The sequence below is a fragment of the Cucumis sativus genome, chromosome 6 (genome assembly GCF_000004075.3).
Source record: "Cucumis sativus cultivar 9930 chromosome 6, Cucumber_9930_V3, whole genome shotgun sequence".
NCBI classification, from domain to species: Eukaryota; Viridiplantae; Streptophyta; class Magnoliopsida; order Cucurbitales; family Cucurbitaceae; genus Cucumis; species Cucumis sativus.
This window is the reverse complement of record NC_026660.2, coordinates 21467554-21487146: the sequence shown is the minus strand read 5'-3', so window position 1 is coordinate 21487146 and position 19593 is coordinate 21467554. Positions and strand designations below refer to the sequence as shown.

At 31.8% G+C, this 19593-nt stretch overlaps 2 protein-coding genes across 2 annotated transcripts; both read right to left on the bottom strand.

Annotated features, from left to right (window-relative positions):
• Positions 1-130: 130 nt before the first annotated feature.
• LOC101219400 (probable LRR receptor-like serine/threonine-protein kinase At1g07650) lies at positions 131-10599 on the bottom strand. The gene is made up of 24 exons (XM_004140199.3): positions 10396-10599; positions 10090-10264; positions 7909-7980; positions 7732-7800; positions 7569-7640; positions 7299-7370; positions 7136-7207; positions 6707-6778; positions 6539-6610; positions 6391-6462; positions 6237-6308; positions 6002-6073; positions 5755-5820; positions 5567-5632; positions 5439-5477; positions 5283-5341; positions 4685-5061; positions 4401-4596; positions 3591-3737; positions 2818-2936; positions 2238-2448; positions 1889-2129; positions 1445-1595; positions 131-999 (listed from the first exon to the last, which is right to left on the bottom strand). The coding sequence occupies exons 1-24, from the start codon at positions 10520-10522 to the stop codon at positions 604-606; spliced, it is 3087 nt and encodes a 1028-aa protein (XP_004140247.1). The 5' UTR covers positions 10523-10599; the 3' UTR covers positions 131-603.
• Positions 10600-14864: 4265 nt separating this feature from the next.
• On the bottom strand, positions 14865-19086 carry LOC101219162 (protein trichome birefringence-like 43). Its single transcript, XM_011659255.2, has 5 exons — positions 18762-19086; positions 17281-17452; positions 16355-16530; positions 16055-16213; positions 14865-15317 (listed from the first exon to the last, which is right to left on the bottom strand). The coding sequence occupies exons 1-5, from the start codon at positions 19031-19033 to the stop codon at positions 15020-15022; spliced, it is 1077 nt and encodes a 358-aa protein (XP_011657557.1). The 5' UTR covers positions 19034-19086; the 3' UTR covers positions 14865-15019.
• Positions 19087-19593: the final 507 nt, after the last annotated feature.

The window sequence follows — 19593 nt, the reverse complement described above, 5'->3', positions numbered from 1 at the left end:
ATATGAGTCTTCTCCTCTTATATCAAACACATTATTATTCTAATAAAATATCTACAATGAGGATTACTTCTTAAGATTACTTTATTTGCTATATCACATGTCATATTATCATTTGAGATAGATAACGAGGTAAGCATGAATATAGTTTAAGTTTAAGTGCTCAAATAATTAAAGTATATACAATCATGGTTAAATGTTGAATTCCTCTCACCTTCCCCTACACCTTTGGTGTTGAACTCAAATGAAATCATTCTCCAAAAAATGATTTCGAAATTAACAGTTACACCTCTACTTATACTATTGTAAGAAAAAAAAAGGAAAAGGAAATAATAATAATATTACAGTTTATAAACAAGCCCTCTATTTTAAGATTTTATATTCTCCATGAAAATAGAAATTTACATCATGGAAATTCATAACCTTAAACAAGAGCCAGGCAAAGCTGTGGTCTGTGGGCTTAAAAAGGAATGCTGTAAGACTTTGTCTTACACATTCAGCAGCACAGATACGGATCGAGAGACCATATTCTTTACGTTGGATTTTGGCAAAACTTAGTATTGTGGGGGTTTTACAAATTTGTAATTATATACTTACATTCATTTACTAATTTTTGTTTCCAGTCTTGTTAATAGAATTGGATCTTACTAGATTATAATTCTCCTCTGCCTCCAGATCCACATTCGAACTCAACGAATCACTAGGGAAATCGTCCAACGATAAACTGTGTGTAGGGCTCAATTGTTGCCAAAAGTGATTTCTGAGAGCTTTCAATTTGGAATTGATGGCTGAAAATCCTGGATCAGAAAGAAGTGCTTGAACTGGAGTTCGTCCTTCGAGCATGCTGACCACTTGCGACATTAGAGGCCGAAGAGTTGGGGATGCGTTGGTGCAGAGGAGAGCCACATTCAGCATCACCATTGCTTCTTCTGATGAATAATCTGACCCCAAGGTTGGATCCACCAACTCCAATAGACTTCCTTTTTCTTGCAGAACAGATGCCTGGAAGAAGCTTAAACATTACTATTACGAAGACTCATCTCGATACATTCAAAATTTGTTGCATTCAAAATTGTGATTGGGATGCACAAAAGTGAGTATAGTTTAGGAATACATTTGCTGTGTTTTAAGGGATTGGAGAGTGGAGACTCTTGATTTGGAGGAAACTGTTTATTTGTGAAATAGAGAACTACGTGGCATGCCCTAGTCAGTTGATTATAAAAATCAGTTAAGATTTATGTGAGAGGAAACATTAAAAACAAAATATTAAGGCAAAAAACGACTCAGCATGATCCGGTGACCATTGAAAGATGACTAATATTTTTAGAACCATGCACCATGCAGTCGAGGCCTCATATTTGTTATCTTTTCTAAATGAAAACTTCAAGAAAAGAGCAGGAAAGAGGCTAAATGAAATTGGAAAGAATTGTAAGGTAGTTGATTTTACCCAATCAAGAAGGTAAACAAAATCCTCTTTAGGCATGTAGTTGGTATTGCTTTTGCCACTGACAATTTCCAAGGCAACAACTCCAAAACTATAAACATCAGCTTTGCTGGTCAAGCATCCACGCATTGCATATTCAGGTGCCATATAACCACTGCAAAACAATGGTCCAAGAAACCTACATACTCAGCACCCAAAATTAAACTACAATGTCTACAAATCAAATCTCCTAACAAAGAGTGGCCAAAAATGTTTTAAAGTGATTAGGTGTAAAATGAAGTAACAAAACCTTTTCTAAAAAGTAAAAAAAGAGATAGATAGAGATAGAAAAAGACAAATTTTAGTCTTAGTTATACTTCAGTTGTAAAAAAAATAATCTACCGTTGGTTCCATACTCAAGTTTGCAGCCATGATTTAGACCATAGTAGAATTTAACACAAGACTTACATGGTTCCGGCAACTCTAGTACTGATATGGGTATTGTCATCTTCATGAAGCTTAGCCAAGCCAAAATCAGAAATTTTAGCACTGAAATCCTTATCAAGCAGCACATTACTTGTCTTGATATCCCTATGTACGATTTTCAGTCTCGACTCCTCATGCAGATAGGCCAAACCTCTAGCTATTCCCAGACAAATTTTCTGCCTGGTTGGCCAGTCCAACTTCAATTTAGAACCTGGGTCATTTCCTGTATACACAATCCAAGAGATGATAAGTATTTTTTATTTTTTTTATACTGATCAAACTTTTTTCGAACTAACAGACCTAAAAATTGCAGAGTGGAAATTTTACTCACTGAAAAGTGCACGTGATAAGCAATTATTTTCCATGTATTCATAAATCAACATTAGTTGGTTCCCATCAATACAACATCCATAAAGCTTCACAAGATTTGGATGTTGCAGTGCAGATATCATGCCTATTTCATTAACAAATTCTCGATTTCCTTGCTTTGATTTTGACGACAGCTGCTTGACTGCAATTATAGTACCATCTGACAAGAGACCCTGTATCAAAATGAAGAGTCCCAAAATCCCCATTAAATTTTGTATTCTAACCCCGACTTTCTCCAGCAGTTAATGCCATAGTTTTATTGCAAAATCAGCGTATGTTTGACAGACCTAAAGGGACAAACGTCCGTACCCTGGTCTTGATAATTTATGAAAATTATAAGTAAAACATCATATACTTCCGGGAAGTGTAATAAACAAAGTTAAGGAGCTTAGAGACGATGAAAAGGTGAAAGTCCTTTTTAACGGATTTCACCTTAAGTAGTACCTTTCAATACGATATGGATTTTTTTTTGTCAATAAGGACTTATCATTAAAAGCATATGATCTAGACAATCGAGATCTATAACCAAAGCCTCCATTTACCTTGTAAACCGCACCAAAACCACCTTCACCAACTTTGTTTGCAGCATCAAAATTTTTAGTGGCTGCTTTAATCTGTCTTATTGTAAATAATCCTGTTTGCAGATCTATACCTCTAAGCTCTGCATGAAACAAACTTAAGGTGTCTGAGAAAAATGGCAATGCGCAGAAGTTTAACAAGAAAACCACGTCCAAAAGGAAATTTAATTGAAATATAACACATAAAATCATATGCAAAAGCCAAATTTGAGGATGTATTTTACGTGATGATATGAACTTTATGGGATGAATGAGTCAAAAGTTAAAAGACATACAAGTTGGCATTTTGTCTATTTATTCAAAAAGGCACAGAACTCAGAATTAAACAGCAAACTAGTAAAGAGATAGATATCTTTGAAGGAGAAAAATTAAAAAATTCAACAATTCAAGATTTTTGGCATCACAAAATGAGTTCTCGAAATGACATGACTAACTACAAAGCACCAAATGTTCCAAAGAAGTAGATAAAAGAGATGAAATTACAGAGCATAGATTATTTCAGTAGCTTAGATCATGTTCTCTCTCTCTTTCGTGTAGAAAACTAAGAGAATTCTAGTAAAGATAATGTTTTCTTTTTCTTGTATAAATAAGGAAAAAAAATAACAAATAGTCAGACAACATATATCTCTAGTTCTGATGAGATCCAGGAACAATTTAAGTTCATATCAAATGAAAAATATATGCAGCTTCAGTTTCCATTGAAGCAATAAATATGGTCAATTTAATGAAGATTTTACCTTTATATACGGATGCCTTGCCTCCCAGCCACCCTTTCCTCCTCATAATACATAACACCAGAAGAAGGAGAACAAAAGCTGCTGCTGCTGTCCCAATAATTATGATGGTGAAATCCTTCTTCCCATGGTTTTTAGGGGGTGTAAAATCTGTGAAGAGAGAAATTTTCCTGATTCAGAATAAAAGATATATTTAAACATAACCTTATATTCTACGGTTTCTGCATGCCGAGCATTGAAATATAAGGAGAACTAGATGATAAAGCATATAGATCACTCCTAACAGCCTTCCCAGATTCCAGACTAACCTTGAAACCTTCCTCTTAAGGTTTTTGTAACCATCTCAATTTATTTGCCTACTTACTATGATTAAAAATTCTGCATTAATCAAGAAAACTACAAATATCTGAGGTCCATGCAGAAGAACAAGAGTGAAACCTGAATAGGCTATTGAAAATAAGATATTATCGCCAAGGGTGATAGAAGGCAATAGAGAACAACCAAATGAATTTCCCTACCGAACGTATATGAATCAAGGCAATCCTAATGGAAGTATTATAATCTCTATCAAAATAGAACTGAAGAAGTTGCAATCCTATGAGTTATGTTTATCTTTTAAGCACCCGCTATTACTGCTATCAATCGTGGCTCAAGGTTTGCGTGTATTGAAGCCACTCAATGTGCGAAAATAACAAATTTAATATATAGAAGAAAAAGGAAAAGTAGAAGGGCGTCTATAATTTTTCCATTCATCTAGAAATAGAAGGGAACAGGTAATGATTCCAATTTTTGTCACGACTAGGGAAAACTTACTGGGATCTACAGAAATAGCTGATATCAGAGGACCATAATTTCCTCTAAGTGGAATTCCTGTTGTTCCTCTTCCAGCCCAGTAGAAATGGATCTTCAATGTATGACTTGTGACAGCTACAGTAATTTTTTTTATAATGGGCTTACCTGTACCCCCTGCTTCATGTTCAATATCAAAATCTTTCAGGACTAGCTTTTCCTGCAATCGAACAAATGAAGTAGTTTTCAATATCCAACTCTACGATGAACTGACATTCTCATTGTCATAAATTTTCATTCACCAATACCTGAATGTACACATCAAAAACTCGCCTTCCCAGGCTGTTGAATGAACTGTCATTTATAAATACAATCTCTGCAAAGTGGAGTTTAACAGTATAATTCCCATTTATGAGACATAGCCCATAGTATGTAAGAGATTGAGGAGAGTTTCTCGCTTTTGTATACAGTTCTGAATAAGTCGCAGAGACGTTAGAAAGAGCAGATGTATTTGTTACGATGTAGTTATCAGCATCAACATCATTGTCCATAAAGCTTCCGGTGCTGCTAAAAGCCCAATTCTGACCAGTATAAAACATTGAAGCACCTTCTCTATCTGCTTCATACCTTTCACCCCTTATAGATGTTTCTTTACCGCCACAGTTAATGCGCAAGGAGTAGTGATCTGATAAAGTTTTGACAACTTAAAACAGTGAGAAATCATTGAATTCATGTTATCGTAATAAAAGAACGGGTTTCTTCAAAACTATCAATAAAACATAGGCTTTGAGTTTTTTTATGTCAGATTTTATACAATCACTCATTGATATTTTTTAAACAGGTTGTGTTCTTCCAACATAAAGATTTGATGAGTGTCCAAATTCGAAGCCAGAGTTTTATACTCACGCTCTTCCCTTGATGCAGAACATGGAAAGTTCCTTTTTAGGCAGGGATGGATTCTAGTTCTGTGAGCATTCAAGAAAACTGAGCATATCATTTCAAAAATAAGAAGAATGGAATCTAAGCGGTCAATAAATTTTCTTCCTGGTACAGAATCCTTACAATTTTTCTGCAGACGGTGAGTATGTCTCAACTAAATTTCTGTTAAAATAAGAATTTTTTTTCTCTTAGTTACTATGCAAGATAATCCACTGTACATAGAAAGTTAATGATAACTTCATAATACTCACACACTACCACGAGGACACTCAGCTGGGCTTGAGTTTTCCCAGGTGAAATTGTTGTTAGAGAGATCTCTGCATAAGAAAGATAAGAAAACGGAAGCAGTTAGCTAAGGCTAGGGTACATCAAATGCTTTCACAGCTGACATTTAAGTGAAGATTAAGTACGAAAAACTATTATAAAGGAAAAGGCATACACGTTCTTGTTGCTCCCTAAAATCCAACCAGGAATAATTCCATTGAGCTTGTTTGCTGTCAAAAATCTTGAGAAAGACTATATATATTATAACTACAATAATACACAAGGGGAAAAAAAAAAGAAACTCATGCTGAAGAAAGATAAATTTTCAAAAAGAAAAATGTGTCGTACAATTATGTTATTGTTATTGTTATTATTTTGGGTGGGATGGGTGGGGGCAAATTGGGAAGGATAAGTCCACTTACATGTAATCTATTTTATCCAGTCGTTCAAAAGTTGCAGGAACTTCGCCAGTCAAGTCATTGTAGCTGAGGTCTCTACATATAAATAAAGCAGGGTCTCATTCGACTTCTTAAAACTAAGAATCAAACCAGCAGAGAAATGGAAATATTACTGAGCGGTTGACGAAACGAAAATAGAAAATTAACATCTTACAGAGTTTTTAATCATCATCAAAGCAAATCTATCATTACTACTTACAAGTTTTTTAATTTTTTCATATCCCCGATGTATTTCGGGATTTCACCAAAAATGAAGCACTTCCTCAGTATCCTGCAACCCAGCATCGAAGTCAAGTCCCTGAACAATTAAGTTGGAGAGTGGTAGAAGAACAAAAGCAAAGTATTCAACTAACAGTGTCTTCATGGATTTTATATTGCTCAACGGCGGAAAAGGAGACCTTCCACCTTTTAAGTCAGATATTCTCCTGAAATTTCAATCAATTTAGAAATTACTAGTGGAACTCAACATGCTAAACGAATTACATTGTCAAAAATGCATACAGATCAGTTAAACTTGTCATTGTGGAGATACTTAAGGGTATAGGACCCTCGAGGGAGCAGCCTTGTATATGCCTGCAAGGTGGAATAGATTTTCCTGATCACCAATTATAAATATTAAATATCAGATGAAGCAGTTAAAAACTTAAAAGCCACATTCATGGAGCTTACAGTTTTTCAATCTGTGCCCAGTTACTAATGAACTCAGGTATCTTTCCAGAGAAGTTGTTGTCACTTATTCTCCTTAATGATATAAGAAAAACAACGATTAGTTAAAAAATGGGATGTAATAAAACTTGAAGCAACTTGCATGACTTCGCTGATCGAGAATGCCAAAACTGCTGAAGCATTGAGTACTTCTGGAGATCCTATTATTTATGTTGCATTAAAGAAGCTGAAGATCTCATGTGAAGGATGATCAAACTAATGCCAGAAATTTTTTGAAGCTTTAAGAGTATAGTACAAATTCAATTAATCCAGAAATGGATAGCTCGACATGAATTCGCAATTGCAACATTAATCTAAAAGAGATTGTGGATTTTTCATTCCGAGAGCAAAACTATTTTTTCAGAAGACAAATAATAGAAGATGGTTGCTTACATATCAGTTAAGTTCGACAATTTCGCTAGCCCTTTAGGCAATTCTCCGGTGAGGCCATTTGATGACAGAACTCTGAAGAGAGAACATCACGATGTTATGTGTGGGTTAAACATTTTGATATATGTGCGACTTAGCAGTCAGTATGTTTGTCCAACAGACTTACAATTTTTCCAAATTAACTAGTTTTCCAATTTCTGGTGGAATTCGGCCAGAAAATTGATTTCCTTCGATGCTCCTGTAACATTTTAGGACAAGAAAGTACCATGAATGTTTTGACAGAGTTCATCAGTGTCAACGAGTTAATGACCTTTGCCATTATTGGTTTGATGACACAAGTTATATGTATTTATATCATGCAAACAGAACCAGAGGCAACTAAAACTAATATCATATACGCTTACAGAAGATTCTAAAAGTTAAAGATTTGACATACAAGTTTCTGAGGGTGGTGATATTAGTAAGAACTTTCGGGAATGGCCCGGACAATTTATTTCCCATGAAAGAGCTGCAGTTCAATCGAAGAAAGCATAAAATCAAACGGCAGTTTCTAGAGAATCTTCAAAAAGTGACAGGAAGAAGTAACTGAAGATGCTTACAGTTCTACCAATCGCATGGTAGCCCATTGTGAAGGAACAAAACCAGTGAGGCAGTTTCGACTGAGATCTCTGACAAAAGAGAACCAAAGAAGGAATTACGAGTCTTTCAACACAAGTTTAACAGATTATCAGGTCCTATATAACGTATCAGGATACTGGTTTCACACTTTTACTTACAGCTGTTTGAGGAACCGAAGCTTGGAAAACTCTGGTGGCACAATGCCTGATAGATTCTGGGACTTCAAAGCTCTGAGGAAGAGATAAAACCAAATTAGATTGCAAATTTACAAACACACCGAGAAAAACTAGCCCAAGGAAGTGATTGAAAAGTCTACAGCCAGCAACAACAGAACGACAATGCAATCACGATGCGTATTTAATTATCAAATAAACGAGTACGAGAAGAAAAAATAAACTATAGATGCAAGGTGAAAATGCAGACATTAACATTCAGCAAGGAAATTTCAGCATCAAGAAAGGTAGTAGAATTTATTTCACTGGAAAGACTATGAAGGAGAATTGATAATCAGAAGCTACAACAGGAAATCTACAGTATCTACATCGAAATGCAACCACACGATACAAGAAGATGAAGAGTCAGAGTGATTACAGCATAACAGAACAATGGTTCAACGTTCACTTAAAATCAGTTCAAACGTCAAGAGCCGAAAATGCGATACACTGATCACAAAACCTATTTGTTATTAATAATGTAGCCTAAAACTGTCTTAATAAACATAAAAGCATGAACTCAATCTCACAGGAAGCTGAATTTGAGATATCTATAAGAGGATCTAAATGGAACTCCGACGGTATCAATATCAACAGAGGCTTCCGAGAAGCTCCGCCATTGCAACGCTCCATTTGGAGAGTGGATAAATCTCGTAAACAATTTGACCTATGTAAATTCATAAAAACTTCATTGATCCACATTCTAATATTGGTTTCTTCTCGATCTCGCGCGCCAATGCACGAGGTTAGTGATGGCATAAAACGCAGTTCACACTTCTCAATCATTAAGCAAAGTGGCTCAAATGGCGGATCACTTCTTTCGTATTACTGCATGCAGCAACCAAACTTTTCCCGGGAAATTTAGTCGGGTCAATGATTTTGATAATCCCAATATCAACGTGGGTCTAACACCGGTCCGTAAAGGGGTTTGGGTTCGGTTCGGTTCGGTTGGTTTGTTTGTTGATTATTTTTAAACCAACTACTCAGATACTTCCACTCAATTCGAATTAGGGCTGACTTGGAGGTTATTTATTAACTTTCACGTTTTAATAACTAAAATTTCTTAAAATTTAAATATTAAATATCAAAATTAGACCTATTATAAATTATAATATTTATATATATTTTTTACATATTATAAATTATAATATTTATATATATATTTTTAATAATATTAAAAATTCGAATTATATTGATCAACTCACACTTTTAAAAATATAATACGAATCCAACCTTATATGTAAAAAATATTTAACCTTACAATTTATATTGGATAGTTTGGGTTGTTCGGTTTTTTGAACAACTATGAACCTAATTGATTTGATAATATTTTAAAAGGTTATAATTTATAAGTTTTTATATAAGAGATTGTAAAAAGTGGCAAAATTGACAAAATACTTAAGAGCATGAATTTTGAATTCTATTAATGATAGACTAAATTTTAACTAATTATAAAATATAAAATTAACGGTAGTTTTTAAGATGAAATTTAATTTAGGCCTATTATTATTATTTTGAAATGTGCAGCTGATAATCAAACAAGGTAAAATAAAGTATGGCCCTACTTCTCAATTTATAATTATCATGATAATCTTTTTCTGCAAAAAGAAAGGTACAACTTTCAATCATTTTAGAAAATTAAGATACCAAGTTGGACAACTTTTTTTATTTTATATATATATATTTTATTGAGAGCAACAAAAGTATACTTATGTATATAAGAGAGTATGGTTGGTTACATGATATAAATATGTATTATTATAGTAAAAGGAAAGATGATTATGTTATAATAAAACTTTATGTAAACAAAAAATCACCGACTACTCACGTGCCTAAACTATAGTCTTTTAAATTATCATAACAAAACAGTGTCAGTGGACAGTGGTAGGTTGTAGGTCAATGCTCAATATTCAACACTAATTTAATTAAGCTTATCATTATTGGAATAATTAATAAGGTAAGAAATTAAATAAACATTATAATAACATGATCTCAAATATAAATCTTTTAATAAAATGTAAGAAAGAAAGAATAGTTTGGATTGGTGATTGATAGATAGAAGAGAGAGTGAAGAAGAAGAAGAAGAAGAAGATTAGAGATGGAGATGGAGATGGTAAGACGACATACATGGCGACGATGTGGCAAGTGGAGTTATGGTTGAAAGAGCAATCACAGGTGACAGAGCTTTCGAACCCTTTTCTTCCATTAACAACGTGCCATTTTCCTTCACCACTGCAAGGATCTATGTTAAAATCCCAGTCATTTTTCCCTAATTTCTTCTCGATCTCTTTCAACGCTTTCACTGCAACCAACCAATTTTCACAACTTTTCAATCATCAATAATCAATTCACACCACATATTTTTCAGTTCCCAAACCCAATATGTCATTCCTCATGATCAGATTAATTCCACTTTTCCCCCCTCTTCCGTACCTTCTTCTCGGTGAAGCTTGGCTGCGGCAGCTAATCCGAAGGTAGCAAACTGCAACAGAAGAATTGCATAGAAGAAATGAAGTTTGGCAGATCTGACTCGATTTGGATATTGAGATTTGACCCCCATTGAAGCACAATTTGTAGCTCTAAATTGCAGTACGTCTCTTCAAGAGGGGGCGGGGGGAGATAAGAGAAAAAGCTAAGAGAGTACTGCTGTGGGATAAGATATATATACACACAAAAGAAAAACAGAGTACTGCTGTGTGGGACCTTGAAGGGTGATTCTATATACAATATATGTTCTCTCTCTTTCTATTGAATAATGACAAAATATTGGAAAGTGGGAACTCTTGGATCGTACATAGAGTCAATTAAAAAACATGATTCAAAACAAAGAATCATTACAACGCACTTGCAAAAAGAAGCTAAGCCGAGGAATATAATGGGTAAGTATACACTTCAGTAACTTCGTCTTTTGAGTAAATGATGAAAATTATGATGGTATAATGTGAGTTAGGACCTTAATTATTATATTGGAGGGAATTAAACATGAGTCATGATAAAAATAAAGAGAATGTGGAATTTGTATAATAATAGGACGGAAGACGATTTCCACTTTCATGTTGTGTGATTATGAAGAGGATGGCATGGCAGCTTTGTGCACATTGACGGAGACACAATCCACCACCTGTCGTTTTATATTTGTATATAAATGTAAAGCTCAAATGCCTTCCTGCCCACTGATGCGGATGCGTACCTATTTGTGGGAACCAATTATTGAATCTCTCACACCTATACACAAACTACGTTGATGTATACATCAACCTACTTCCGTCAAAAATTCAACGTTATAAAAGTTGGAGAGAATCAAACTTTTTACAAGATAGATAGACTATTTATCTCATAGTTGATTAATTTTAAGATAAACTGAATATGTTATTATTCATTCAAAATTAATGTTTATACATTTAAAGATAGTTTGTGGCAATGATTATCTAGAACTATAATAACAATCTATTGTATAATACTAATCTCTTGCAAAAGTAAATATATTATTATAATCAAATTATAATAACTTAAGACTATAATAACTCACTCTTTGCCACAAAACACTCATTTTAACACACTTTTCTTACCAACAAAAACTTAACTCAACTCAATGTATGAATCTAAGGATGAAAAGTCTCATATTTAAATTCACAACCCCTAATTTATATTACAAAATTTATGTCACCAAAATTAATTTTAAATGGTCAAATATATGTTATATAAAGTGATTTTGAATCACATATATCCCATTTCAAATTGTGCAAATTTATATGCAATATAAGATAGCACCTAAATATTGTAGATATATATAAAGAAAGTACGAAGAGAGGGAGAAGAACGACATGTCGGACCCAGTGGGAGTGGGCGAATGTGGGGTAATGATAATGAAAGCGGCTGGCTCATCCCATTCTTCGCAGTACGTAAAACCGCGTTACCGGATGGCCACACTAATAATTTTATTTCATGCAAACCATAGCCTTTTTTTTAAAAAAAAAAGTTTCTTTATTATAATATCATAAATTTCAAACTTCTTTTCTTATAATATAATAATAAAATAGAATTCAACTTTCATCTTTAATTTAAGAATTAGACGGTGACTCTTTTTAACATTATCAAATGTGAACGTTAGGATTTTTCTTAGTCTCAATTTTTTTCTCTAAAATTTTGATGTTTACATCTCAAAATCATTCCGACTATATAAAAGTTAAAATATTATTTTAAATTTAATGTGAATATATATATTTATGAAAATAATTAAAAATAATAGATGAAGTCCGAGGAGGAACTACACTCTTGTCCTATATTTGGAATTGACGTAGTTTACATCCACTCAAAAGTCAATTTAAACTATGAAATTTTGTAATTATATAAATTTACTCCCTCTTATGTAAAGTTCATTTTATTTTTAAAAAGTTAATCGAATTTGAAAGCCATGTGATCAACAACTTTTTATCTTGACCAACATAAATTTTGAGTAATTGTATATATAATTACTTAAAATAATTTACTATATATAAATATGTTCGATCCATAAATGATAAGGTAAAATATGAGTTTCTTTTTATTATTCTCATAATAAATTATTTTTAGTAACTTTTTCTTTTGTCAACTTAAATTTTGGATACTAATAAGAAGCAAAATAAACTGTTTCAATCTTTTTTTATTTTTATACTTTTAGATATACACTAAGTCAATTTAAACTTGCACTCTCAAAAAGAAATTATTTTCATTTAATTTACAATATAAATTATAAGTTAAATTGCAGGATAATCCCGTTACAATTTTACAATTTTTATTTTTATTTAATTTCCAATTGTAAACTTCATTTTTTTCTTTTACAATAATATATTTTAAGACATATTTTTAGATCACAAAAATTTGAATTTTATTAAAAAATTATAGAAATATAATATTAGATTATATAAATTGATATTCTAATTGTACATCAGTTCTTAAATTTAAATAGTTTGAATTGATATATTGGTATGTAGATTTTTTTTTTGAATGATAATGACATGGAAACAAATGGGTATCATTGAATAACAATAATAGGAAGGGAGATGGAGTGGGAGAAGAGAAGTTGAGAAAGATGTAGCCACTAGTCAGACATAAACGCAAAGATATATGAAGAATATAATCAAAAGTGTTACAAATTTCATGCATTTAATTTATACATTTTGCATGCTTATTGGTGTCTAGCTGGCATTTCTTTGTCCACACACATAATTTTGGAATCGAAGTATATAGTCAATGCCTTTCACGACTACTCATTGTATATATATATTCTTCAGATTCGGCTACTCCTAATTGTTGACTTTGACTCTTTCATCCTTTCAATCTCAGCCCTTCCTGGTCAAACCAAATCAGCTCCTACGCGCTTTATTTATTGATCCCATCCATCAACAAAACTCTAACTCTTCTTTGGTCCATTAGTTTAGAATTAATGAGTTTGGCATTCGAAGACAAACTCAAAAATTAAAGATTCCAAAACTCATGAGTTTGGAATATATTTTTTTCTTTTTATCGTTGAATGTCATATGTTTTACAAAAAATTTCACTTCAACATCTTATCTATGATCATTGGCAACAACTGTTGACTAACTTTCACGATCAACCACGATGATCAATCATGATCGTTCGACGGTCATAACAACCAATCATTTTAACCGTTGACTCCAGATCGTCTTAATCGTTGATTATCAATCAATATTGTTGGTGACCAGTCATCCTGATTGCTTGTGATCTACAACTTTAGATGTTACTGTTGTTGGGTGAACATCTTGATCAACGACAATCAATCGTTATCGTTAATTATCGATCTCATGCCTATTAACAAGCGATCATAGTGATTGTCAATGATCAACAGTCGTCATAACCTTTGACGTTGATTGCCATGATGGTCGACACTAACCAATCGTCTTAAATTGGCGATCGTTGATCGTCTTCACCATTGATCAACAACCGTCTTCACCAAGGCTTTCTACACTATTTCTCACGGGATTGAATAATAAACACTATTCAAGTTCATGGGTTACATTTTTTTTCTAATTCAACCAAGAAAAATCATTGACAAACTCCAAACACCACTCCTAGTGACCATTGTCGGTCGACCACTAGGTGTCATTTCTGACAAACTCGGTTGACGAACTTTCGACCACCATTTATACAACTGCTACAAACCTTGAAAAATTAATAAAAATAATTAGCATGACATCTTAGTTTTTAATCTAATTATTTTGGAAAAAATATTTGAGTTCATTTTACGTTTTCTAAAAAATTGTAAGATGATCCATGAAAATGTATGTAACTCATTTCATTTATTAAATTTACTTAAATTTTATAAAATCAAGCTTTTTAGATTTAGCAATGATTTACTTGGAGTAGATTTAAGAAATTCCATAATTAAATGTGTATATATATGTGTGTGTGAAAATTAAATAATTTATTTCTATTTAATACTATTTAATTGATAGAACATCCGAGCTTGTTGAGTTCTCCTACATTTCCTATTATATTATTAGACGAAAAACAATTAATTGCATATCAAAATTTAAGCTAAAAGTTCATTTTTATGTGATAAAGAATATTCAACTCGTATAAATAAAACATGAATTTAAAAACAGATTATAATCAACAAGGGTAAGTAATGTTTTTTTTTTCCTTTTCCAATATTTTATTTGATGTAAATCATACTTTTGTACATATTTACCTGTTAATATAGGTAAAAAAAATTCACTTTCATTGATATTTCTTAAGTCAACGTAAAAATGAGAAGTGAATTAAAATTGCATAAAATGATAAAAAAAAATCTAATTAAAAAACATAAGTAATAAGTAAAGACTATATCAGCATAAATAACAATATTGTATTTTATAAAGTTCGTTTAAAATCCTTATTTATTAACATAACACCATTGTAACTTATCGTAAAATTGAGACAACAACATTAGTATGTTGTTCTTTTATTTATTTGAAATTGATCAAAATCCGTCCACATGAATGTGAGTATATATGTCGTTTTCCTATATGGTAAAAGAAAGAAGAAGAGAAAGATGAGATTATTAAGGTGACGGCTGTTAGTTATTAGGAAGGAGAGCAGCGTATAAGAGATGGTTCCAAGTATCAGGAACTCCGGCGAGACACCAGTGGCTACAGTCCATGCCACTGTGGCCACCGAAGCCGTACACGGAGGGGTGGCCGTCTATTCTCAGCTGTGATAAAGTGGTGATATTCAGCAAATAAACTGGCTTTAACATCCCTTCCAGAACTCTCTCCACCGTCTGCTCCGCCGGATGTGGGCCCCCTGGATACTCCGGCCCCAACATCCACGTTTTCCCGCTGCAGTCCCCTCCGGCCTCCCCCCACGATTTCCCACTGTTTCAATTACCAATACACACAATTATTCGTTTTATTTAAAAGCTATATATTTTTTTTCCTTTTTCCTTTTTTTTATTTCTCACTTTTTACAAAATCTCTCATAGTTCAAAGAAATATTAGTCCACTTTAACTTTTTTTTTTCATCTCATATTTGGTTAAAAGTTTCGATTCTTTTTTTGCTATATTTACAAGAATTTCTCTTTTGAAAAAATAAAATTAACATGACCATAGACAAAATAAAATAATAAACACGTAAAAGGAATAATCTAAAATAAATCAAAATGGGAAAATTCAAAGCTATAGATAGAGAGGGGTTGTATTTGCATAAATGAGAATCAATCCATACATAATTGTAATAATTTTTGGAGCAATTACGTTTTTAGACCCTAATTTTAATATATATATATATATGTATATATGTATATATGTGATTGATCAAGTTTGGATAAAAATACTTTTTAGACCCTAGGTTTATATAACAATATAAATGTTCAGTTTCGTTTCTAAGTTTTCAAAATATACTTTTTTTTGTTGGAAGTTTTTAAAAATATACTTACTATTTTCTAGAATTATTTTTTGTTTGACTTCTTAAAAACAACGGTATGATATTTAAAATTAAAAAAAAAGTAGTTTTACATTACAATATGATGTTTAGAAACAAATTTAAAACAACATATAATTATTAATAAAAGTATAATTGACAACAAAAAGGAAGAGATGATCGGAGAACGTACTCAGAATGGTCAGGGGAAACGCCTTGGAAGAAGACCTTGGTCTTGGAAGGATCCACGTTTTGGTCCACCCATTTAGCCCAAGTTCTTAGCCCTTTCTCAAATGCCAACAATCGGTTCATATCCTTGTACGTTCTTTCTCCCTCTTCAACCAAATCCCATCTGCATGCAAATCATTTATCTTAAGATTGGTTGATTTTCTTTCTTACCAACAACTTCATTATCATTGTTTTCATTTAAACTTTTAATAAAAAATTTAAAAGAAAAAAAAGTTGATTTGATTGTATAATTAGTTGATCGTACGGTTGCTTTCTTCCGGTGTGCAGCCACCAATGCCAAGAATTGAATATCAAGACGTCAATTCCTTTCCACGCTTCTGCCGACTCTATAGAATCAAGTTTCAACACTCTCCCCATTTTGGTGCTTATAATATCCACCAAAAATGCATTCCTCGAAAACATTATTTCCAACTTGTATTCCTACGTACATTCACAATCACAATGTATTAGATTGCATTTTTGTGTTTAATTTGAAAAATAAGTTATTTTTTAAAAAAATTAAAGTTTTCAAAAATAATTTTAGGAAAAATAGTTTTAAAAAAAAGAGATACTTGAAAAATATTTTTTCTTAATTCAATACAATCAGACTCTCAATCTCTATTTCATCCAACTTTTATTAATTGTACTTTAAACTTTTAATTTTGCCTATAATATGCCTTTAGACTTCAATGAACGGTCATATATAGTTCCTTAAACTTTTGATATTGAGTTAACGAGTTTCTAAACTTATAATTTTGTAGTTAATAGATTATTTAAAGTTAAAAATAGATAAATTAAGTTGATGTACAAACATAAATTCAACACTTGATAGTAGTTCCAAAAAAATAACCATAATAAGTTTCTTCCTCTTTTTAAGTGTAAAATCAATTATAATAAGATGAAAAAGTGCAATTAATTAAATGCGTTGTATTAATTTTGAATGATTAAATATATATGTTTTAGAGTGATTTTGAACGATTTTAACTATTTTAAAGTCACTAAAAACACACTTAATGTTATATCAATACTCTAATCTAACCAAGTTTCATCCACCATAAAATCCAATTTTATGTATAATTTTATAATAGATCTATTAATTTTTACCTATTATCCGACATAAAATCGAAAGCTCGTAATTCAACCAATGAATCATAGAAAGTAATAAAAGAAAAAGGAGATCAGAATACTTACTGGAAAATTAAATTTGGACAAGGCTCCAATTCTAGTAATGGTATAATTGGCTTGTGGAACAAAGTTGTGAAGCATACAAGTAAGAGATTGCCACTGATTCAAACTCAAGGAGTCTCCCACAAACATTATGCTTTTTCCTCTAAATTCCCTCAGGAACTCTTCACCATCAAATCTGAATTAATTAATCAAAATTTACTTCACAATCAATGGATGTATTTAATAACATGAACTTGATTGTGTTCAACTATCGTATTTCATTCGTATGTTTAGATGGCACAAACGCAACTTAGTGGTTGTACCCTCCTCTTTAATACTCCAAAACAAACAAAATCAAGTTGAGGGCTCAAATTTGCGTCTAAATTAAAAACTTGTTCTAATCAAGGCACATGTTTTTATGATTTGTCGGTATTGGAAATTTAAAATTATACCTAGTTTTGAGTTTAATATGCAGAAGATGGAAAGGGAAAAGCCAACTACTAGTAATCTTTTGATAGAAGATACAAACATGTATGTAAATATCATATTGAAGAGAGAAAAAGGAAAATAGGGGACCTAAAAATTGAAAATAGAGGGCAAATTAAACCAAAAGAGGGGTTGGACAAGGAATATAAAGGAAAAGCATTTAGCCCCACAAGTGGAATTGGGAAAAGTGGTTTTCTTTTTGGATATAGAAGATTCCAATTTAATTCATATATTGGTTATTCTTATGAATAATTATTAGTTAATGTGTCAAATTAAATACTATAATTTGGATTTTGCGTCCATTTTTCTCTTTCTTTCTCTACCTAAACAACTTGTTGAGTTGTTACACACATTCAAAATATTTATACCTCTCAATAAAAAAATTGCAAATAATGTATCAACAAATTATAATTGAGGACGATATATAAACATAAATTCATACTAAATTAAATAGCTACTAATGATCAAGAAAAGCACTAAGAATACTTATACATTCAATTCATTTCTAGAAATTTAATGGTTTTATCAATTTTTGTTAGGAATATAATTCTGAATAAACTACCCTTTTTAATTTGGTTCTCATACTTCAAATCTTAAATTTTAAATCTAGTTGTTTAATATAATTTGAATCTCTTTAAATTCGATTTTTCAAAAATTAGTTCAAACTTAAACAATAACAATAATTATTGTTTGTTATTATATACATTGAATATATATAGTTTTCAAAATTTAGAGAAAAATACTAATAAAAAATACATTATAAAAACAAAAAAATATTAAAATTATTTACAAAATATAGGAACATAATTTTAAAAAAATCTTGAAAACAAAACGAACTTAAACGTTGTTTATCCTACAAAATGCTATCAAACATGAATTTACACACATATATATAACAGTGATTCAAATTTCAACTTGAAAAATAACTTTTCTAAATATGAGAGACTCAAGATTCTCAACAATTTCGTTTTCTTGCTAATTATAACTTACAAAAGAAGGGGACGGGGGAGGGATCTGACCTGGGCAAGAAGCAGCCGGAGGGCTGCCACCGGTATCGGAGATAGAGTTTATCGAGGCGGCCATTTCCAAGGCAATCAAATTGTTTCTCAATAAAAGGACAAGCCGACACGTCGTAAAGAGGGTACGACGTATCGGCCAACCATCTCCCTTGAAAAAGATCGCATTCACCAATCACCGGCTTTCCTTCAACTAATTCTTGAAAAAGAAGAGAAGGCAGTAGAAGAAGAAGAAGAAGAAACAGAGCAACACAATCTTTTGCAGAGCCACTCATTTTAATTTTGAATCTTTTTTTTTTTTTCTTTTTCTAGTGAAGAAGAAGAAGAATCATATAATTTTCTTTTTCACAAAAAAATGTGGGGATTAGTTGTCTCTTTCATTCATATTCATATAGAGATGAAAATCGGGACAGTCTTATTAATTATTATTGGATTTTATGGTAAATGAAACTTTGTAACTTTATATTATCCTCATTATTGATTATGGTATATGTAATTATAATGTTATATATTATATGCATTATGAGCTACGATTTCTTTACTTATTTTAGGAATTTTTTTTTTAAATATTGGAGTTGAATGTCAGTTACAATTTCTATATTCTATTTCCTTTAAACGTCTTAAAAGAAAAATGAGGTGAATTTAAGAAATGTCATGGAAATAAAAGTGCAATAAACTTTGCTTGAGCTGACACACAAGCCAAACAAATGTTTGCATCTCCTCCCTCTTATATTATGATTTTATTGTTTTTAGGCAATCCAACCCATATATTAGTGTCCATGAAAAAGAAACTAGTGTATTAGAAGATGTGTTTTTTTATAAATATGAATTTTGT